This window comes from Sprattus sprattus (assembly GCF_963457725.1).
Source record: "Sprattus sprattus genome assembly, chromosome: 9".
NCBI lineage: Eukaryota > Metazoa > Chordata > Actinopteri > Clupeiformes > Clupeidae > Sprattus > Sprattus sprattus.
Genome location: NC_137928.1, coordinates 16,655,483 through 16,680,306, shown reverse-complemented (window position 1 = coordinate 16,680,306; position 24,824 = coordinate 16,655,483). Strand labels below are relative to the sequence as shown.

Genomic DNA, 24,824 nt, shown 5'->3' with positions numbered 1-24,824 from the left:
ATGAGTTTATCTGTGTGTGTTCATGAGTTTATCTGTGTGTGTTAGTGTTCTTGTGTTTGTCTGTTGTGATTGCATGCACGCATGTGTGTGTGTGTGCTGCATGTGTGTGTGTGTGTGTGTTTGCATGCACGTATGTCAGTGTGTGTGTGTGTGTGTGTGTGTGTGTGTGTGTGTGTGCATGCACTCACCCCAGCCAATGACGAGGTACCCACAGTAGTAGCTGTTCTCTGAGAAGACCATGAGCACCAGCAGGTTGTGCAGGTAAAGGCCCTCCACCAGTAGCCAGTAGTAGTTGGCCCCCACACAGTACTGCATCAGCACCTGGGCCACGCGGCACCCCGACAGAGCCTGAGGGGTCAAGGGTCAAGGGTCAAGAGTGAAATCTCAGGACAGAGATCAGTTTTTTTTTTTTTTTTTAAAGAAATGGCTTCATGCCATTTGACCTTGACATGGAGCGTGCCTGCCAAATGGCTTGGTGTGGGGTGAATGAGCTGAATGTGTTGGGCACTGTAATTCGCTGTACAAGCCTTGAAACCAGAACGCACTGAATGTGATTTGACTTTAAATGCACCGTTGTGTCTGCTAGCGCACTGCTTGCCCTTTGCCTTGGATTGGCATGTGTGAGAGATAGAGAGAGGGAGTGTGTGTAATAGAGAGAGAATGTGTGACAAGTCTTTGCTTTTCAGCACCCATGTTAGACAATTCACACACTTCCCATGCTAATGGAAACCCAGTATGTGCCTGCTAGTGCCAGCCTCTTTTGAGTGTGCCCTTGCCCTGGTCCCCGCCACTGATTGGCATGTGTGACATTTGTTCATTTCATGTACAGGATTCTTAAAGTTACCTTCACATCAATTCAGCCGGAAATCTCTCTGTACCATGTGCTTACCTCAACAGAGTACAGTATTGACAACAGCTCTTCCTTTTGAATGGGCGCTGGTTTGTGAGCGATAGAGGATAAACACTTAGCCTGCCTGAGTCCCATTCTGAGTGAGTGAATAGAGCGGTTTGTACCCCTAAGAGCTGGGAGAGTACAGCTGGCAGACCGCTGACTGTGGTGAGACACTGCTGGTTTGGGAGGATCAGGATTATTAGGTTTTTCAAAGGTCTGTCCGTGGTCGTACAGTAGAGCGGCTCATACTGAATACCACTAGGATCAAGTATATTGATGTGCAACCCAGGAAGGGCTTTATGGAGGGATTGCCTAGTGCTTTTGGCAAATATTGGCTATGTGTGTGTGTGTGTGTGTGTGTGTGTGTGTGTGTCCATTTTAGTGTGTATGCCATGGGTGTGTGTGTTTCACCTTACATTGTTCTTGAGCACATTGCACATATTGCTCTTGTTCCTTTGCTCTGTGTGTGTGTGTGTGTGTGTGTGTGTGTGTGTGTCCATATTAATGTCTTTGCACTGTGTGTGTGTGTGTACTTGTTTTTGACACACCTCTGTAGTCCAAATCTATGTGTGTGTGTGTGTGTGTATGAGTGTCCTCACGTAGTTGCTCAGCATGCTGAACATGTCCTTGTTGTCCTTCAACTCATTATGGGTATATGTGTGTCCATAGGATGTGTGTGCATGTATGCCCTGTATGTGTGTGTGTGTGTGTGTGTGTGTGTGTGTGTGTGTTTGAGTGTGTCCTCACCTTGTCACTCAGCACGTTGGACACGTCCCTGTTGTCCCTGAATTCGGGCGTGTCTCTGGTGAGCAGTGCGTCTCGTGTGAGGATGGACACGGCTCTCAAGATGAAGGAGGCAAACAGGTTGGTGTGGATGAGGTTCCGTGTGCAGCGCAGTTTCCTGTAACACAGAGGAGGGCACAGGCGCTCTCATATCACCGTACAGGCACTCTCATATCACCGTACAGCTGCTCTCATCTCACTGACAGGTGCTCTCATCTCACTGACAGGTGCTCTTATCTCACTGCACAGGCACTCTCATATCACCGTACAGGTGCTCTCATCTCACTGACAAGTGCTCTCATATCACCGTACAGGTGCTCTCATCTCACCGTACAGGTGCTCTCATATAACCATAGAGGCGTCTCATATCACCATACAGGCGCTCTCATCTCACTGACAGGTGCTCTCATCTCACTGACAGGTGCTCTCATCTCACCGTACAGCTGCTCTCATCTCACTGACAGGTGCTCTTATCTCACCGCACAGGCACTCTCATATCACCGTACAGCTGCTCTCATCTCACTGACAGGTCCTCTCATATCACCATACAGGCGTCTCATATCACCATACAGGCACTCTCATATCACCGTACAGGTGCTCTCATCTCACTGACAGGTGCTCTCATCTCACCGTACAGCTGCTCTCATCTCACTGACAGGTGCTCTTATTTCACCGCACAGGCACTCTCATATCACCGTACAGGTGCTCTCATCTCACTGACAGGTGCTCTCATCTCACTGACAGGTGCTCTCATATCACCATACAGGTGCTCTCATCTCACTGACAGGTGCTCTCATCTCACTGACAGGTGCTCTCATATCACCATACAGGCGCTCTCATCTCACTGACAGGTGCTCTCATCTCACTGACAGGTGCTCTCATATCACCATACAGGTGCTCTCATCTCACTGACAGGTGCTCTCATATCACCGTACAGGTGCTCTCATCTTACCGTACAGGTGCTCTCATATCACTATACAGGCGTCTCATCTCACCGTACAGGTGCTCTTATCTCACTGACAGGTGCTCTCATATCACCATACAGGCGTCTCATATCACCATACAGGCGCTCTCATCTCACTGACAGGTGCTCTCATATCACTGACAGGTGCTCTTATCTCACCGTACAGGTGCTCTCATCTCACCGTACAGGTGCTCTTATCTCACTGACAGGTGCTCTCATATCACTATACAGGCGTCTCATATCACCATACAGGTGCTCTCATCTCACTGACAGGTGCTCTCATATCACCGTACAGGTGCTCTCATATCACCATACAGGCGTCTCATATCACCATACAGGCGCTCTCATCTCACCGTACAGGTGCTCTCATATCACCATACAGGTGCTCTCATCTCACTGACAGGTGCTCTCATCTCACCGTACAGGTGCTCTCATCTCACTGACAGGTGCTCTTATCTCACCGTACAGGTGCTCTTATCTCACCGCACAGGCGCTCTCATATCACCATACAGGCGTCTCATATCACTATACAGGCGTCTCATATCACCATACAGGTGCTCTCATCTCACTGACAGGTGCTCTCATATCACCGTACAGGTGCTCTCATATCACCATACAGGCGTCTCATATCACCATACAGGCGCTCTCATCTCACCGTACAGGTGCTCTCATATCACCATACAGGTGCTCTCATCTCACTGACAGGTGCTCTCATCTCACCGTACAGGTGCTCTCATCTCACTGACAGGTGCTCTTATCTCACCGTACAGGTGCTCTTATCTCACCGCACAGGCGCTCTCATATCACCATACAGGCGCTCTCATCTCACTGACAGGCACTCTCATCTCACCGTACAGGTGCTCTCATCTCACTGACAGGTGCTCTCATATCACCGTACAGGTGCTCTCATCTCACTGACAGGTGCTCTCATATCACCATATAGGTGCTCTCATCTCACCGTACAGGCTCTCTCATCTCACTGTACAGATAAACCCACCTAGGAGGGACTGATTCACTCATTCTCCAGGTAAAGGAGCAGTACGTAGGTTTTGTTGTCAAGAAATGAGAACGCCTCTGGGCTTATAATGATGATGTTACTCTGAGGTTATGATAAATAAACAGTGGTCCCCAACTTCTGTGGACTTTACATATTTTGTTTCCCTGTGTGCTTTTTTATAAATTTGTCCAGGCCCTACTAAATTGAGAGCACATAAATAAAAAAAAGCAAAGTAACTGCCAGCTGTTATGCCTATGATATTCTGTATGTCGTTATTGCAAGTCTTGAATCCTTTCTCTTTTATTCACAACAAAAGACTGCAACAATGTGAGCGGGGACAGTTTGGCCTGAACACTGGGATTCTATTTGATCTGAGACATCAGCCTCAAGTCTTCCATTTACACATATTAATTTAGCTGAAGCTGGTATCCAAAGCAATTTGTACACATTTCATCTCTATGTGTGTCCCCTGGGTACAGAGCAACATGATTTGAGCATTGTTAGTGCCTTGCCACTGCTTTAGGGCCAATGTCTTCTGAATCATGGAAGAAATTACTCTATTTCATTGACATCAGCCAAAGAGGACAGATGATCTTGCTGCCTACTTGAGGAGCTGTATCAAGGGTTAACAATATATACTGAAGAACTACCTAAACCTGAAGAACTAGAAGCACCTGGAGTGAAAAACATCCCAGCCTACCTTTGTGTAGCTTGTTTTTCTTTCTAAGCATCCTCTAAGTGATTCCATGTATGCCACCATCATGGAAAGTACTGATTGGCTGACAGGAGTCCCAGAGCACAGAAAATAATGGACGCGGGAACCACCACTCTCTGCTGTGCCTCATACTGTTCTTAACCCCCACCGCGTTCATTATGCCCAAGTGTCTTGGAACACCTATACCACAGATACCTTTTATTTCTTTTTTTAATTCCCAATGGAGCAGTATAATGACACAAACCGTACAGCTTGAAACCGAATGGTACCGGAACCACCTCCTGGAGACTCATCATTAGCTTGAGATTGACTACAATAGTAGGTGCATTAAAGGGCTGCCTTAGGGTATATATCCATTAGGGGCGTTCATCCTCACATATATCTGTGGTTGTGTACAGTAATCAGTACAAGCCAGTATTTCAGCACATGGTCATACTCTGCTGCAAGGCACTTTGGGGTAAAAGCTCATAATTTGTGGTCAACAAAGACATCTGGCACGACAGAAAAAGGTTCTTGTTCATGTGTTCTTGTTTATGAATTTCATTTGAATTTCAATGTGTTACCTAGGGATATTAGTCTCATCAAAGGGAATGGTAATGTCAAGTGTTGACTTCTTTTTGGCCAAATAGTTTTTGTTTTGCCGTGAGTCTTAGCGGATTGAGGGAAAGGCTAATAGGACAGACTGAGGGTGTGCCCTGGCTATGAGGCTGTGCTTAATCTGGCTGACAGTTCCCCATTTCTCACTTTGATGAAGCACAAGCCTCACAAAAGTCTCTATTTCCCCCCGTGCAGTTTCAATCATTTGACGGCTAAATAATTCCCGTTCCACTCTGCATCCTTCGCAATTCTTTCCTCTCCCATCTTTCCTCCATCAGTCTTACTTGGCCGCTTCTTTTCATTACTCTGTCTTCTCTATTTGCATCTTAAGAGAGAGATGGACTCCTCTCAGGCGACAGTGTGTCTCCACTGTGGATACAGACAGTGTGACTGTCACACCCAAACCAATGGGAAGTTATTAACTCCAGCAGGAAACCCGGCAGGCCCACCCACAGAGGGAGACTGATCATCACAATGCATTCAGCCCTCCAGGTTTGCAGCGCTGTGGAAAATCAATTAGCTCCACTCCTCTGGATGCCTGGGACGTCACTAGAGTATATACAGTATGAATTTATGTATAAGCAGTTCATATTCATAATTTAAGGGTTTGACCTGGAGGTTTTCTAACCAGGATCCAAACTACTTTTGCGTTGAGTGAGTTTGCATTCAACTGCGACAGTAGTCAATATACTGACATGTCAATATAGTCAATATAACTGGACCATGAAATAGTCACAGAATTTGAATGAAAATTATTGAATGAAAATAATGAAAACGCACACAGGCCGGCGACACTAGTATACACAAAGAGAAATGGGGGGCAGGTACAGCTTTGACATAACAGATATATCATCTGTCATTGCATGCCATTTTGTACATTGTCAATAGGACCATTCTGCTTAGGAGACAATTGAATCAGTAAATACTCTCAGCTGGAGGTGTCCAATCCTTTTATAAAGACAGTGATAAGGGACACACTGGAGGCCGGTCGATGATGGAGCTCACCTGAAGATGAGAAGGATGATGAGGGCGAGGGAGAGGCTGGCCAGCGAGAGCGAGTAGCCCACTGTGTACATCACTCTGAAGTAGGCCAGGACAATTATCTGGTTCTCCTGGGGGGACACAGCAAAGGGTGGAAGACAGAACACAGCCAACTATTAAAGTAAGCCCAATATAATTTATAATAATATTACTAATTATACAGTATATCACAATATATATTGTGTTTTATATCTTCTGCTTTTTTAATGTTCTTTCACATTGCACGTTGCCACTTTAACAAGTGTACTCAAACAAACTGGCAATATATATTCCACACAATGTACTGTGTGTACGCATGTACAGCCCTGTCATGATAAAAGAGAAGTTCACAGTCCTTACAGCATGTGTGGGAAATATATTGCGCGTTTGTTTGAGTACACTTGTTAAAGCTGCAACGTGCAATGTGAAAGAACATTCAAAAAGCAGAAGATATAAAACAATGTGAGGGAATTATCCATCAATGGGATTGAATTAAACATGTTGAAAAAGTAAGTTAGTAAATACGTATATCCAACTCCAAAGCATCTAGCATACTTCAGCGTCTAGCACACTTCCTGTTCCTCAGGGTAATGTCTTCAAGATGTCTTAATTTTTCAGCTTGACATGATCATATTCTCTTTTATCTCTGTCCTCTCTTTCTTTTCTCTCTTCTCTCTCCCTCTCTGTTTTCTCTTCTCACTCTCATCTCTCTTCTCCCTCTCTGTATCTCTCCTGCACCTCTCTGTGTCTCTGTACTTCGCCCTAATACTTTTCTTGGCCTTTGGCTGCTTTCTCAGTTTCAGCTTGACTGTTAGTTATCATCTACTAATCAGTACTTGATTCCTGCTCGTTCCATCCGGAAATATCCATGTTGCGTTGTGTATGTTCTGACGTGGGGGTAGTGTTCCTGTTATGCCTTGTTCATTCATGTTGTACACTTCGCACAGTACTTCCCCTTTATTTTTCCGTTTGCCCAGCCCGTGCCTGCCCATCACCCTGTCATAATCTGTCTGCGCCTACTTGAGCATGTAGCACTGACCATTAGCATGCTGTGTGTGTTCCTCCTGCGTAGTGTACTAGCCACACATGCGACTCATTCTTTACTTCCTCTTCCTTCTTCTTCTTCTTCTTCTTCTTCTTCTTCTTCTTCTTCTTCTTCTGTGGGGCTGTAGATGTGCACAATCAGGTGCTATTGGGAATGGCTTCAATGAGCACTGATTCACTGATTGGAGTGCAATCCATCAATGTTGTTGCCATGGTTTTTGATAGCTGCCCCTGATGCTGTGATTGTGGTCATCTCTTCCGGAGTAAACGAGGGTTTTCCTTGCCCTGTCTGGTATGTTTTTCGCTGATACCCTACGATGTCGGTGCCTCTGCTGGTCATTCCTCTTGTTGCCTGCCCAATGTTGCCGCTTCTCTACCATGTATGTATCCAGTTTCCAATCCCCATGGTGATCTTCTAGTGCCCCAGTGGCCAAGGGTGTGCTGTTGACTTTGGCGTCATGGGGTCCTTCCTGTCCTGAGGAGCGGTCACACCGTCCCATTGACTTGGTTAATTTGCTCCGCTTCTGGTTTCTGTCATTATGCATAATGTTTTATCAGCCCTCAGCCCAACCCCCACCTGTGTGGGATCCCACTTTGTCTGGTGCGTACCCTTCCACCTCAGCATGGGTTTCCCTGTAGGAGTGCAACTCTCCAGCAGTCAGAGCTCCAGGGGTTTTGAAACGTGCAAATGGATGCTGACTATCATGTAGTTATATGTATTTGACACCTCTGCACTCTCTGTTGGGGGCCTGGATATGTGCCATTAGTCCTCTGCATTACTCAACAGCTCGACATCCAACCTCAGAGCAAATGGAGTCCATCTATCTCTGGCATTGTGAGCGAGGTGTGTGTGTGTGTGTGTGTGTGTGTGTGTGTGTGTGTGTGTGTGTGTGTGTGTGTGTGTGTGTGTGTGTGTGTGTGTGTGTGTGTGTGTGTATGTATGTATGTTCCCGCTGTGCTGTAACAAAAGCTCTGGAGGAAAGCCAGGAGTCAGCCTGAGAGAGTACTCTGTCTAAAAAGCCAGCAGACTTCTCCACAGAGTTCATTACACCCACACTCACACCACCGCCTCTGCTCACAGGGAGGTGCCTCAGCATGTGGAGGGGAGGGGTGAAGTAGAGAGAGAAAGAGAGAGGTAGAGAGAGAAAGAAAGATTGGATGGAGGGAAAGAGGGAGACAGCAAGGAAGAGAAGAGAAGAGAAAGGGAGAGAGAAGAGAGAATCATGGAGAGAGTAAAATGAAAGTCAGGGGAGAGATGGAGATAGAGGAGAGAAGAGGAATAGAACTAAGAGAGAATGGAGAAAGAAAGAGAGAAAAGAAGAGAGAGAGGGGAGAGAAGGGGAGCAGAAGAAAGAGAGGAAAGAAAAGGAACAGAAGAGAATGATGAGAGAAAGGATAAAGAAGTGAGAGGATGGAGAGAAAGAGAGCAGAAGAGTGAGAGAGGAGAGAAAGAGAACAGAAGAGAGAGAGAGAGGAGAGAGTCAAGAAGTTAGTGATACAAAAGGGGGAGATGGGACTGAGAGGAAGGTGTCAAGAGATGAAGAGATATGGAGGTAGAGGCTGGATATGAAGAGAGGTGGAGAGGAAGAGGGTGGAGATGAAGAGATGGTGGAAAGACTTAACGATTGCCATAGAGAGAGCGAGAGTGGGTGATGAATGGCAGACAGGAAATGGAACAGTATGAAAAATGAGACTAACACACACACACACACTTACAGATGATCATGAGCTATACTGCAAAGCTGAAAATGCAGTTAGTAATGACTTCTTCTATATTCACGAAATCCTTCACAACTGCATATCACCCACCCACACACACACACACACACACACACACACACACACACACACACACACACACACACACACACACACACACACACACACACACACACACACACACACACACACACACACACACACATTCCCACATACAAGAGGGTCTCGATGGAACTCACTTGTCTCTTTAACTCCCACCAGTAACAGAGTGCTGCTGGATTGCTACCTTTATCTCCAGCAGGGTTGACTACTGCAATCATCTTTTCACAGGCCTAGCTAAAAAGACCATCAACCAGCTTCAGCTTGGCCTAAATTAGTTTTTCTAAGTCATGTTTTGACATAAGGCCTCTAAGTTTGGCTATGTTTTTTGAGATGGTAAAAATCTGACTTAGTAGCTTCTTTGACATGGTTGTTAAAACTGCAATTAATTAAAACACCAAGGTTTGTAACAGTTTCTTTCACTTTAAGACATTTTGTTTCAATATGAGGACAATATGCAGCTGCTAGAGTTCTTGAAAAGATACTGGCTTCCAGTAAGACACATTGACTTTAAAGCAGGGGTCTTCAACGTTTTTCAGGCCAGGGACCCCCAAACTGATGGCGAGATGAGCAGGGACCCCCTACTATATAAATTGCCTAAAATTTTGTTTATAATATACTGGGCCTAGTGCCAAATAAACATAGCTACCCTGTTATTGTGTATTCAATACTAAGCTATTCAAATAATACAAAGGTTAATATATTCATTAACATTTTAATTTTTTAACATTGAATTTAACCTAGCATTTTTGAACAACGTATTTAACTTTACATTTTTTTAACATTGAATTTAATTTAACATTTAACAACATGAAAGGTACAGGGTGGCCGTGCCACTGCCATTTATAAACATACATCTTGCAAACAACTCTGAGCTAACAACTTATTCAAATAATTCACAGATATATGTTTTTATTTCATCATACATAAAAAAGACACAGTCAAAAAGGGAAAGTGAATCCTCAAGCATCTGTCGATGGCACACATCCTCCCACATTAGTGAGATGTATCTTCTTTTCAATAACTCCTGACTGACACGATCCAACGGATGACGGAGGAGGAGTCTGGCGCATGGAGTTGTGTTGACAACATAGATGTTATAGTGAGATTGACAGGTCAACAAACCAATCACACTGCTAGCAAGTTGTTAAGACTGTAGGTAGTAGCATGCTAACATTAGCTAGGGGGCTCATACACCTCGCAAATCCTCTCAGACTTATTTTTCAGTTACAAGTAGCGTTTTTTGACCTTGTACAGTGTCTATTTCTCTTTATTTATTTTTTTAAATCTAAGCAAAAAAAATGTCAAACTAACAATTTATAGGTAAAAACAAGACCAGCTATGGAGTTTGGTCTGCCATCTTTTATGTTTGATCTTCGCGCTCTTTAGACTTGAGCAGAAACGCGATCTGATTGGCTAGTGCCTGTGCTGTCATATTTGCATGAAAGGTGCTGTGAGTGAACCGGTGCCCAGCTTGAGAGAGCTCCTGTGGGTAGCTGAATGTGTCGATTGGACTGAATGATAACTTCTTCTCGATCAATTTATACGTTCGCTACAATATGCTGGATTTATGTTAATGTCAATTTAAAGGGAATAAATACAATTCTGATTCGGAAGACATTTAAATTTGTGGGGAAAAAAACTGGTTGAATTTATTTATTTATTTTTTTTTTTTTAAGAAATATTAAAAAAAAATTGTCTTATCAACCAAAGATTTCGCGACCCCCCTGCAGTACCTCCGCGGACCCCCTGGGGGTGGCGGACCCCCTGTTGAAGACCCCTGCTTTAAAGCACTACTGCTTGCTTGTAAGTCACTAAATAGGACAGTACCAAATTACCTCTCAGAAATGTTTGAACAGTAAAATTAAAACAAGCAAGCTAACTACTTAAAAGGCATGCAGAAACGGTTATATAGTTGGGTGGGGTCTTTTGAGGGGTTTAGACCTGGCCAGTAGGAAGGTCAGGAGTGTTTATCTATCCTTCCCATGACTTTGAGGATGTACCAAAATGATTTGCCTAAAATCACACCACAAAAAGTGATGAATTCCTGCATCTTGTTGCTTTAAGGACATTTAATATGAAACGTTTTCAAAAAATCATTCTTAATGAGGTTGGGAAATTGACCCAGTAGAAAAGCTTTGAATGGAAGCTTCTTCCCCAAGGACAAAATTACTAGGATTTTCCTGTCACCATAACAATCCTGAGACGTAATCCGTACTCTTAGATAGAGCCCTTTCTCAACCAGAAAAGCTACTCAAACTAGTCACATGAATGTGAAGCTTGTCCCATTCATTTCAGAGATAAGTCCACTAAGAGACACTTACTTCACACATTTCACACCAGGACAATATTTGTTATTGGAAAGAATGACCATCTGCCTCTGCCTTTAAAACATCAAAGGTGTGTGCCACATTTTGACATAATTGCCGGTCACCAGTGATTTGTAACGCTTTACTTATTTTATATACAGGCTTCAAAGACACATTCTTTTTTCTTGCATTTTTGGTAACTGTGCTACATATTGGCATGGCAATGTGCATCTCTGCTCCCTGGCTTAGTGAGTGATAGAGAGGACAATTTTGTCACAAATAAGCTGCTAGTCTGCCTCTAGACAAAGAAAAAAGACAATGTAAAATCATGTGGACAGGAAACAGCTGAAATTGATGTGAAATTGGAGTGTCAAATTCACTGTACGTCATGCTGCTGAATTGTTTGACGCTTAAGAGGATCCAAACCCATGAATGTTTACAACGTCAAAGCACTCAAAGCACGAAAACACATGAGGAGGAGACTATAAGTAGATGCCTTTAGACTAGCCAGAGGACTGTGTTGTTGTAAGAAACTGTACTACTTTTTCCTATTCGAAATGCCATTATTGTATACATTTGACTGATAATTGAACAAACATCCCTTTGTTGTTCAAAGAGTGTACAATTTCTCCCCTTGCACCCCTAAAGGCATGCTTTCTTTTGTATCCCCCACTTGTAAACTCTGTGCTGGAGAGATCGGAGGATGCTCGATCCGGTGCTCGATCCGCGCTCGATCCGCGCTTGATCCGGTGCTCGATCCGGCACTCGAGCCATCCTGATGGATTGTCCAGGAGTGAAGTGAGAGTGATGCGAGAACTGACAGGGGGTGAGGAGGTTATATGAGTGGACAACAGGTGCTTGGGATCAGTAATCAACTGCTGGGGCCCTTTTTTTAAATACATTTTCTCAGGAGTAAAAATGGCTTTGAAGAAGATTGGCTTTGATAAGAAACAAATCTTTACTTAATGTATTCTCTCAGATCCCAGGAATTGTCCTGCTCCCATTTGTGTGAGGTCATCGTGTGTGTGTGTGTGTGTGTGTGTGTCTGTGTGTGTGTGTCTGTGTGTGTGTGTGTTTCAAACGATTTTGCACCACCTGAAAGAACCCACTTTTCTTTTATGCAAGCATAGTGCTGTTCTGTACCTGCGCCCTCTGTTGCCCGCCATCATCATTGCACTGGGAGTGGTCCCTCCAGGTACGACTGCTATTATTGGTAACCCACTGGCCGTCTGGACCACACTCCCTCAACACAAAGCCATTCTGGACTGAGACAGAAGAAGATTCAAGGAATAATTTGAGTGAAGTGCAGAAATAAAATAAAATAAAAAAGAAAGATGGTTACCAGCAGTGGATAGAAAAAAGATAAATAATAATCAAAGAATCAAAAGCAAAGAAGACCTTCAACATCAATTTCCCGTATTTCTGTGGAGTCGCTGAGCTTATTTAAATTTTACACTCAACATATATGATCACATATCAAAATGGTTACTCAAATTGTAGCCTTCAGAAGCCTAACATACTACTTTTCTTTCTCACCCCTACTCAATACTGATAAGATACACATTTTATTAGAGTGCCAGTGTGAGCTCCCTGGCCATCACTACCCACTAACAGATGTACCTAGGTCGTGCCAGGGGAGGTACCAGGGACAGGGCTCTTTGACGGTGGTGTTGGGCAGGCCATCTGTCCAGCAGGCGTACATGTCGAACATGCGACCACACACCAGACCTGGCAGAGCACGGAAACACACGAGATGATAGAGGGGGGAGAGAGGGAGAATAGAGTGAAGACAAATGGGGAAGAAAACAGAGAAAGAGAGATAAGGGAAGGAAGTGAAAAACAGAATGTGTAATAGATGCAATATGCAAAATGAGAGTGAAGGTATCCATAGCGATGGTGAGAGAAATTACTTCATTTGTATTCATGAGATTCTAGATATAACTTTAAAACGATATTGCATAACGTAATTATATCATATTTTTTTTCACAGATGGAAATGTAACAAGACAATAGTTGTCCCTTCAAACAGGCCAAAGAGCTTGTGTGTGTGTGTGTGATTGTGTGTGTGAGTGTGTGTGTGTGTGCTTGGCTCCACTAGGGTCACATTCTTTCATGTTGGCAGATTAATGTTCATTAATGTGTTACTAAGACCCCGGGGGCCCGGGGGATAAGGCAACAGAGTGGGATTAGCGAGCTGGATGGGAGAAATATGCAAGGCTGGGAGCAGACTTAGGGCAGACATATTGCATCACTTTGGATCACCTAAGATGAGGAAAAGGTTCCAGCCAACACTTTCTCTCTCCAAAGTTAACACTTTCACAAAGCGTGAACGCGGGTTTACATTTTTTTGCATCTAAAATTCAAATAAATTGTATAATTAATACATGTCACGGTTACTTGGCTCACAGTAGCCATGACATAGGGAAGACACGACACCGTCGGGCAACGTTTAACAATTATAACATTTATTTACAAATACATACAAAAGTCAGTAAGTGAGAAGGTCGGTAAAATAGGGTGTCATGCACGTCAGTAATGTTGACTATGTGTAATGCATAAACTAAAGGTAAGGGGAATGCTGCAGCCAGCCTTCCAGCGTCAGGCCAGAGCAGAAATGAGTCTCCCTCTGAGGTTCCCAGGACACAGCTATATAGTGACGTTCATCACATGGAGCCCCGCCCCTCATTAACAACAGCTGTTTATCTCCAGTTCCTCCTACAGGTTGAAGGGAGAATAACAGGAGACATGAACACATAAGAACCACAGAGCCTTGTGTATAAGAGCACCACATAGGCAGTGGGAGGAAGCGCCGTAACCCCTGACGGCATGGCAGAGCCGGGGCGTCACATACATGATCCTTAAAGTTCGATTTTATGATTGAGTTTTGTTGTTGATGTTTTTGTATGTGGTTGTGCATGCAAGGCATGCATATACAGTATGTGTGTGTGTGTGTGTGTGTGTGTGTGTGTGTGTGTGTGTGTGTGTGTATGTGGTATTCTTGGACTTTAGGGACGCATTTGGTACACAGCTTCATGAAGTCATGTTGAATTCACTGGAGGACATACACCTGCCAAAGATCTACTGTGATATAGTAAAAGATGTTTACAGTAATTCCTATCTGCAAGTGATCTGTGGTAAACACCTCACCCCGCCTGTAAAACTGGAAGTGGGAATTAAAACTGGTTGCCCATGGAGTGCAGTCAACTTTATCATTGCCATCAACCAGTGGCTGAAATGGTTGTGCACACATGCCCCACCCCAAGTGTTGTCACCAAACCCAGTCCAGGGCTATGCTGATGATGTGGTCATTGCCTCCTGTGATGAGGGAGTCATAAAGAACATGATGGCTTGCACCGACAGCTTCCTCTCCTGGTCTGGCCTACAAGTAAAACAGAGTAAATGTGCAGTATTTTGGGAGAGGAGGAGCGGAGGCAACCGCTGGTATAGAGCCAAGACTGACCAACCCCCTGCCCTCACCATCTCAGGCCAGCCACTCAGAGTGTATGCCAGACAAGAAAGCTACACCTACTTAGGGCATAAATTCAACATCGCGGGAGATTGGAGCCAACAAGTGACCAATCTGGTTCAGCAGTTTATTAGCAGACTGGACCTGATTGACACTTCACCTCTCCCAGCAACTCTGAAAGTCCAAGCAATCAGAGATATAGCCTTCGCCAAAATACAACATCTCTTCGCGAATGTTCATATCCCACAAAAAGATCTGCGCACAATGGACAATAAAACTGTGCAAGTTGTAAGGAAATGGCTGGGCCTCAACACACATTCTACACAATGTTTTATTTTCCAGAAGAAACAGGACGGTGGGCTTGGCATTCCAAACTGTATGTGAGAGTACACAGCAGCAAGGCAGTCACATCTAGTCAATATGCTAAACTGTGATGACAATAGTGTAAGACACCTGGCAAGAGCATCATTACTGCTGGACTTTAATAAACGCAAAGTGGCTTGTGCAGGCAGTGGTGAGGATAACTTCCTGGGTTTCAGAAGAAAGAGCAGTGGCAAGCTGGATACCCAGGCACAGGGATTTGGTGTGTCATCAGACTGGCGTGACCTGAATGATTTGTGCTGGAGGACAGGCACCGAGCTTAAATGGACCTCCAACCACCAAACAGTAGAGCTCACCGATGCAGTGGTGGATGACCCATCAATCACAGTGCAAGCCAGGCTGCAACACAATAACATCACCCATCTCCTGTTACCATCAACATCTAGGCAAACCCTTCTTACCATCCAAAGGGGCCACAATATGGAGTACTGGTCCAGCCTTAAACTTCAAGGAAAATTAGCCAAACTCACCTGTGCAGATCACTCCACATCACATGCCATTTACAATAATGCCACCATCAGTGATGAGATACTCATCTTCTGTGTGAAGGCACGACTACAGGTTCTCCCCACAAAATACAATCTCTCCCTCTGGTTTCCATCTATTCATTCCCCCTTATGCATGCTACATGACCCACCACAACATCTGGAGTCAGTAGCCCACACATCATGAACAGTTGCCCTTCCTACAAAGGACTGTATATTGCCAGACATGACAGACTGGTGGACCTCATCGCTGCCCAGATGCCCTGTGCTCCTCAGGAACAACTATACAAACATACCTCTGTCAAGTCCCACTGGTTTAACTCATCCATAAACTGCTTTTCAGGAATTCCCAACACACCAGACATCATTTGCATATCACAAGAGGAAAAAAATAGTCAGACTCTTTGAAGTAGCCTGTGCCTTTGACCTGTTCATGGAGGAATCCTATTGTACAAAAAAACTGAAATACCATCTTCTAACATCTGCCATTGAAAGCTGTGGCTATAAATGTGTCCTCATTGTTCTTGTCTTTGGCAGTCTAGGCCATGTGCATAGGCTGGTGGTCAGTGGACTTAACATCAGTGGACTAAGTAAAAGAAGGGCCAGACAGCTAGCTAAGTACTGCTCAATATCAACTGTTATAGGGAGCATGTTCATCTGGAAAAGGAGATGTTTCCTGTACCCTTAATGATGCATACCCATAACAAGATGTTTGTTGGTCAAATAGTTGTTGGATAATTCATCACATTTGGTTTCCTAAAAAAATGATATTAACTTGTAATGTGGAATCAAATAAAGTACATAAAATGTGTGTATTACCTGAGGGTGTGGGATCTGTGCTGATCTTGAGCAGGCACTCGTTCCTGTATCGGTTCCATTCTTGCACCGTATCCTTCACAGTCTTCCCACATGCTGACTGCAAACCACAGACCAAAAGGGCATTACCTCAAGCCCACAGACGCAAAACCACAGACCACAGGGCATGACCACAAGAGCCACATATCCTTATCTCATCTGACTCTTATCTGGTGTCCCAAAGACGCAGAGCCTTCAGAGGTATCTACTCTCTGAGCGGTGACTAGGACACAGCCAGCGGTAGAGCAATTAAAACCCATTGACACTGATCAGGCTGGCGGGCGGCTGCAGTAAATTAGGCCACCATTTAATCACCATCTATAAACTCAGTGGAGTACAATTACACCAGGGTAAAGATGCCCCCGACCCGCGCGCACACACACACACACACACACACACACACACACACACACACACACACACACACAAACACACACACACTATTACAGGCACGGTGATTACAGTGTTTGTGGTTCAGTGAGTGATCAAAACAGAGGGGGAAGTGATCCAACAAGCCAAATAACCTTTGGAAAGCACACACAACTCTCTCAGATAGCCTACAAAAACAAAACAGACCAGTAGCACTCATATGAACATTCTAATTAAACAATGCGTTCATCAACAATGTTAGATTCTAAAATTCCATGTTATATTCGAGCGAACCAGATATTCTTTACAACCTTCGTTCTACAACATTTCTAAGCACATCAGTCTGGCGGTACTTGCTGAAGATCTTTGTTGATCGGATTCCTATATCCCAAATTAGTCCGAATGAGTCCCTGTGGAGCTGAGTGTCAGTGATGTGATTGGTGATTGCACCTACCTTGATTCTGCACAGTACGGACAGAGTGAGGAAGAGGAGGATGATGTTAGCCGTGACCTTCATCACTCAGACGAGTGCTGAGGTGGGGGTGGGGCTGGTCATCTCGAGTCCGTCGTCACCCTACAAGGCCGATCAGAGGCCTCCCCTCAGAAGCCCACACTAGCGGCCACATCATGCTGAGGAGAAACACAGCATCACAAATACATCAATGGCATCAAATACACTCTGAATGCATCATTTGAAACAGATATGACGATAACTACAGCATCAGAATAGCATAGCATTTCTGTCTGGAATGCAAATAAATGGTAGGGAGGCAGCATCAGATAAGTTATAAATACAACGTCAGAGATGGTATTAAATTCCCTGTCAACAATATCAGAAACAGTATCAGGCATTATCAAATGCAGTATAAAAACAGAAACAGCACAGAACACACAACACACAACATCAAAACTGTGCAAAACAACAATAGGGAGTTTTTTTGAAACAGTAAAACACATCATAGCATATGCATTCCATCAAACAACTGGCCAACCAACATTAGTACCCCTGTTTATATTTTAAAATCTGTCTTCAAGTCATTCAGGTCATTTCAAGTTATTTCAAGTTTTAAAAGCTTGACATAATTACCACATCATTAAGCAGTTATTAAAAGGATCTCACTGAAAAAGGCCACCACTAATGGAATAGAGCACAAAAAAAGAGAGATATAATAAGTTATTGTGATTATTATAATTTCTAGCAATATGATTGAGCTGTAGGCTCAGCCTGTACTTATTTCTAGCTTTCCTGCTAGTCCTGCTGTGTCTATAGCGACAAAGAGCTAATAAGAGATAATTGGGGACGCGATTGTCAAAGACCCCTCCTGCTGTGTGGCACAACCGACAGGTGTAGTTGGCACAACCTTCCCATTAACGTACAACATACACATACTGCAGAGTGTGTCACCAATGAGTCTGAATCAAATGAACCATTCAGTTCAGCATCTCAATGTTCAGAATCATGATTTAACAATCAGCCAGTGAAATGTGCCTATATTGAACTGTCAGACAACATCCATTATATGCACTATTTTCAAAGCGTTTACATGTATTCACTCGCCAGACATTTCCATGCAAAGTGACTAACAAATTATGCAGGCAATAAAGTGCAAATCAGTAATTTCCGGGGAAGCCATCGAGACTGAGTACACCGATACGAAATGACTAAATTACCCTCAAACTCACAGGAGTGCTTTTGAAAGTGCCGACTATCAGCATAAGTGCCAGTGGAAAACAAGTAGCAGTAGGAGTGACTGATAGTGGGGTTTGACCCCCCCCATCTAAGACTCTGACCCCCCCAAAGAAGGGAGACTGACAGGGGGGTTAACCCCCCCATCTAAGACTCTGACCCTCCCAAAGAAGGGAAAAGTAACAAGTTTGTACTATAAAGTATCATTGTGTACTTTTTTAGCAGAGTTGTAGTGACTAAGTTCAAGTTTAAGAACACCAGATGGTGGTTCTTCTGCGCTGCTGGACCATGTTCTGGCCCATCTGTAGGGGTTTGACCGTGAAGGCTGGGCTCGGCGGCAGGGGAGGAAGGAGATCACCAAAGCACAAGCAATGAGCTGAGTGGCACACTGATCATCGTACGGTGTGGCACAGTGTAATATGCTCAGGGAGGGTTAGCTGACTTTTAGCCATGATTCATTTCTCATAGATAAAACTACATCCTCTTCTTTGTCATCCATCATCATGATCATCATCATCATCATTATTATTATTATTATTATTATTATTATTATTATTGTTGTTGTGGTTGTTGTATTATTGTAATGATCATTGCTATTACTCTCAGAAGTACTAGTAGTATACAGTGGTGGTTTTGGATAAACTAGGCATCTCTGCAAAAAAGATGAAATCCACACAGTATTCCCGAGAGAAAGTTGACTGTTTAGTTAATTGTACAAAACACCATTACATATCAGATCCTTTCAAATGCTTCCATGTCCCTGACACATCCACCCACCATCCCACTGCACATCCCTGACATCAGGCATCATACAAAACCACGGACTGCTTCTTATTTCAAATCGATGACACGATCACACTTATGCCTGAGAAACAGACATGTTCAATGCAGAATGGGAAGCATTGCCAATTGCAATTAAATAGTCAAAAGACATTCTCAGCATACAATGCCTCTCAGCATGCCAGTACAATGATGCCATGTGGACACTGATTGCTGCTGACCTGCCGGTGGCTACAGAATATGCTAATAGTAAAATTACTTTTAAAATGAGACTCGCAATTTCCACCAACGCGATAACTATTTGGGTGACGCATCTTTGATCCAGACTACAGATCGGAAGATGTCATCCTGTCCAACATGATTTCACCAAAAACCTGGAGAGGAATAGTTAAGAACTGAGTCTCATCTGTACATTTCGAATAGTCAAACATTCATAAGACAACTGTATGTTAAGGCAGCACTGTGTACCCAGATGTTATCATGTATGAGGCTGGGCACAAAAAGAGGCTACACACCAACAGAGAGCTCACAGGAATGCCAATTTAAGACACAGAAGTTCCAATCAATCACTTCAATCAACAACAGTGCACACTAAAGTGCCAGTGCTGAGGTGCAAGCGGAGGACATTAGATGAGTCTGCTGTAGTTATTGAACTGTATGTGTGATTCTGATACGAGAAAACTCCAATACACCAGCGGAAATTATGCACTTTTCAAAACAAGCAGAAACACAGTGGCAGTGTGAGACAATCGGCTGCTTTCAATGTACTCTCCAAAGTGAGAAATAAAGAAGAGAAGCATGTGGAGCTGTTGCATACAACGCTGACTGTGCTATGCTAATGAAGCTTTGACCCTGTAGCTTAGTTGCTGGAGCCCACTCACCATAAGTCACGTGTAGGATTATTCTTCATGTATTGATTGCTCTGTCCTTTGTATGTCGCTTTGGATAAAAGCGTCTGCTAAATGACTAAATGTAAATGTATTATACAAGCTTGCAGAGTCCACATACTGATAGAGTGTGGAATCTTCCTTCAGATAAGAACATCAGCTAAATTCTTATATAAAGACCTTAAATGAGAAACAGCGAATGTTGAATTTAACCAGCCAGACTTGAGTTTATCTTGCTGAATTAGATTAGTTGGAATGTTCTCCAGCTCTACTCTCTAATCTCAGGCACAGGTTAAGTCGGGGGACATCGCTGACGGATCTAGAAATCATTCAGCCCAGCCAAAATACACCCTCCTTGATCTTTGAATCTTCCAAATACAAATACAAGTAGAATATGTATGGCCAGCAACTGCTCTGATAAATCAGGCAAGGCCTGGCTCTTGTTTTATTATTCATATGGGTTTCCTCTAAAGGGAGGTGCTCAACCATCTGGTCACAAAAAATGTGGTGTGGCTTTAAATGCTTCAGCACGGATGCCCAGTGGAAATAGTGCTTCTCTGTGTATGTGTGTATCCCTCACTGCCTCATAAAGACATGAGCTGAGAGCCATGAGACTGTCACCTTAACCCCCTACAGTGGCTTGAGCTTAATTCCCAACCAGAACAGAAAATCTGCAGAAGATCCCCAGACAAACTCAAAACCTTATAGCTGTGTGGAATTGCAGTGTGGACCGTCAGCTGGATGTTTTACAGAGGTTCCATTTGAGCGTTACGGGTCATCAAATCAAAAGGATCAATGACAACACGCAGTGTCACATTGACTGGAAGACAGTGCTGCAGGGGTTAAGATATGATTGTGTATGTGTTTATGTGTGTGTAAATCTGAGTGTGAGGGTGGGTGAGTTTATATTTTTATGTATATACTCTTTGAATATATAACTCTCCCCCATGTCTTTATACTATTTTTCCACAGCACTTTATCACCAAGTCTGATTTCTGTGTATGTTAGAGAGAAACTCGTGTACTCATTGCGGATAAAGTGATTCTGATCTGATTGATTTCTTCACTCTTCCAACTCTCTTCCCAGACGACACAGGAAATCCAGAGGATATCCGGTAATCCAGCAGCCAATCCAAACAAATCCTAACTCAAAGGCTGACCGCAGAAAAACCAACACACTCCAGATATCACGTCTCTGATCAAAGAAATGCCTGGCAAATCTGCCTTCAGCAAATGGTTGATTATGGAAATGAGGTACTGAGGTGATGAAATGATATTGGCTTTGAGGGCCACTGATGAATTATGCAGATCAATCATAGTACAATGAAAGCAAAATAAATGAAAGTGTTCTTTAGCAGAGAACAAAACCGTATTTCAAAAAATGTCTTAGTGTATACTTCAATAAACTGCAAAGGCCAGTGGGCTGATGCCCTCAAATTGATTAACTTTGACAACGGAGAGATACATTTTGAATTTTGATTCACGGAAAAAAAACATGCACATGTTAACAGGCTCCATTTAGAGTTGAAATTAAATCCTCACCAATCTGTTGTCATGGCAAAATGTTATAACCCTTATTCAGTCGATCGCATCTCTGCGTTAGCAAGCCCACCCCCTACTTCAAAAATCTGTGCGTAATTTAAGCCATCGCTCGATACCTCTTTGCATCAAGACTTCACATTAACACATCAAACGCTCGGCCTGATGAATGCTTGGCCGCACTCCACACAGTCCTAATGACACTCGGTGTGCATGTGTGTGTGTGTGTGTGTGTGTGTGTGTGTGTGTGTATGTGTGGGTGTATGTGTATGTGTGGGTGTATGTGTGTATATGTGAGGGGACATAAGCATTTGCATTGCCTAGGGTTCCTCTCATTGGCTACTGACGGTCTGGCCCATCTCAGGAAAGCACTTGAGTAGAGTGGTGGGCTTGAATGTAACATCTCCTCTCCTTCAGCCAGAGACCGCTCAGAAAGAAAGAGTATCTGCAGTATCTGACCCATGAACCCGTATCTGCAGTATCTGACCCATGAACCTGTATCTGCAGAATCAGACCCATGACCCCGTGTTTGGTGTAAATATGTGCAGCGATGTATCCATCCACATCAGATCACATCAAAAAGTGCCGTGCCGAAAGTGCCGACTATCAGCATAAGTGCCAGTGGAAGACAAGTAGCACTAGGAGTGACTGATAGGGGGGTTTGACCCCCCCATCTAAGACTCTGACCCCCCCAAATAAGGGAGACTGACAGGGGGGTTAACCCACCCCCCCACCCCCCCATCTAAGACTCTGACCCTCCCAAAGAAGGGAAAAGTAACAAGTTTGTATTATAAAGTATAATTGTGTACTTTTTTAGCCGAGTTGTAGTGACTAAGTTAAAGTTCAAGAACACCAGATGGTGGTTCTTCTGCGTGCGCTAGACCATGTTCTGGCCCATCTGTAGGGGTTTCACCATAGGCAGGGGAAGAAGGAGATCACCAAAGGAGATCACCAAAGCACAAGCAATGAGCTGAGCTGCACACTGATCATCGTACGGTGTGGCACAGTGCAATATGCTCAGGGAGGGTTAGCTGACTTTTAGTCATGATTCATTTGTCATAGATAAAACTACATCCTCTTCTTTGTCATCCATCATCATGATCATCATCATTATCATTATTATTATTATGATTGTTGTTGTTGTATTATTGTAATGATTATTGCTATTACTCTCAGAAGTACTAGTAGTATACAGTGGTGGTTTTGAAAAAAATAGGCATCTCTGCAAAAAAGATTAAATCCACACAGTATTCCCGAGAGAAAGTTGACATTGACTGTTGAATTAGTTGTACAAAACACCATTACATATCAGATCCTTTCAAATGCTTCCATGTCCCTGACACATCCACCCACCATCCCACTGCACATCCCTGACATCAGGCATCATACCAGACCACATCAGATCACATCAAAGAGGTAAATTCGCTACTGGCGGAGCTCAGCACAGCACCATGTGTCAATTGTTATCTTTGTGGCTTGTGGATTTGTTTGCTTTGAGCCTGAGCCTGGTAAAAGCTTCTTGGATGATTGTAGTGTATATTTTCTCTCTAATGTTTGCAGTGGACACAACTGTAGGCACCATTATACATCTCACACACCACAACCCACCCCACCACACCACACCACATCCCACACCAGACCCCACCACACCACAGCAAACCAAACCACACCACACCACATCCCACACACCAAACCCCCCCACACCATACCACACCACAACACACCACACCCCACCACACCACACCACAACACACCACACCCCACCACATCCCACACCAGACCCCACCACACCACACCACATCCCACACACCAAACCCCACCACACCATACCAGACCACACCACACCCCACCACACCACACCCCACCAAACCACACCACAGAAAACCACACCACACCACATCCCACACACCAAACCCCACCACACCATACCAGACCACACCACACCAAACCACACCACTGCAAACCACACCTTACCACACCAAACCCCACCCCACCCTATCACACCACACCACACCACACCCTACCACACCACACCACAGGATCCATCTCTGCCCAAACGCCCAGGGAAAGCTTTGAGATGGTATGTTATTTAACGCAGTAGATGTCTGAGCCTTGGTCAACATGAAAGCAGACTTAATGTCTTAAAGTGACTAAAATGACTTAGAGATAGAGCTGGTCTTGCGTACAAGCAAAAGTCTGTGAACACACTCTCTCTAAGCTGCTCCGTCGGTACTTGACTGTGGGACTCGAGGGTACTGCATGACTGTTTTATTCTGCGGATGTGCTGCAAATCAAAGGGGGTTTTATATGAAGTGAGGAAGCATGCATATGTACGCAGTGTGACCATTTCAGAAAGGTTTTCTGAGTGAAGACGTGTCTAAATTGACTAAGTCGGACCATTTCAGTGCAGGGAAGATTAGCCATGACCTTGAACGCTCTCTTTTACTCACTGTGGTCATATTGTGAGCATGTGAAGACACTGATCCTTGATCTGATTTCCAGTTGCTGGGCAGATTAACACTAAAAGGTCTATATCCCTTGTCCGGGATATTTTTATTTTTGAGTTTTCGTCTTAGAGACATAAAAAGAACAACCACGGAAACATTGAACCCTTTTCTAATATTATTGCTGAGGTCTTCTAGAATAGAATCATATATTCCATTTGTGCATCAATGTTTTTAGTTAAGCAAAATAAAATAATTCTTCCTCTCCATGTCTCACTCTCCTTCACGTTGCTATTCTTCCTCTCCATGTCTCACTCTCCTTCACATGCAGCATTTAGACGGGCACCAAGTCTCAAGCAAATACAAACACCACCCCCTGACTGTGTGCATGGACTAATCCTGTATTATTAATGCAGTGAAATGATGCGTGGCAGTTCCCCCCCCCTCCACCCTAGCTTTAGTTGCTTACTTCCTGGAGACTGTCTCCTGGCTGTAGACAAGCAGCTCGGAACCATCACTTTGACAGACAAACATCACGATTGACTGCCCCCACAGTCTGCCTAGGGATGGGCAGAGAGCGTTATAGTAAAAACAAAAGAACAGAGCTGACATCCAGGCCCGGGATGGGTAATCGGGAGAATCGGGAGAGTTCCCGGTGGGCCGCTTCACTTCGGGGCCGGTCGAGAATTAAATTTTTAGACATTTGCCACGTTAGTCCATCTTCTCTTAAAGTAGGCTACACACGTTCTGCATTCTGACACCACAGCCTCTGCATGGGTTGTACCATGCGAGG

General features: G+C 44.1%; 1 protein-coding gene across 1 annotated transcript in view; it reads right to left on the bottom strand.

The window, feature by feature from the left end:
• gipr (gastric inhibitory polypeptide receptor) overlaps positions 1 to 24,339 on the bottom strand; it is a gene marked incomplete at both ends in the record, with an annotated part of 31,613 nt that extends 7,274 nt beyond the window's left edge. Inside the window, 8 exons of the mRNA XM_080844979.1 lie at positions 189 to 348; positions 1,640 to 1,793; positions 5,954 to 6,060; positions 12,283 to 12,404; positions 12,760 to 12,867; positions 16,291 to 16,387; positions 23,527 to 23,582; positions 24,309 to 24,339. Coding sequence (XP_080701105.1) covers positions 189 to 348; positions 1,640 to 1,793; positions 5,954 to 6,060; positions 12,283 to 12,404; positions 12,760 to 12,867; positions 16,291 to 16,387; positions 23,527 to 23,582; positions 24,309 to 24,339 — 835 coding nt within the window. The remainder of the gene's footprint in view (positions 1 to 188; positions 349 to 1,639; positions 1,794 to 5,953; positions 6,061 to 12,282; positions 12,405 to 12,759; positions 12,868 to 16,290; positions 16,388 to 23,526; positions 23,583 to 24,308) is intronic.
• Positions 24,340 to 24,824: the final 485 nt, after the last annotated feature.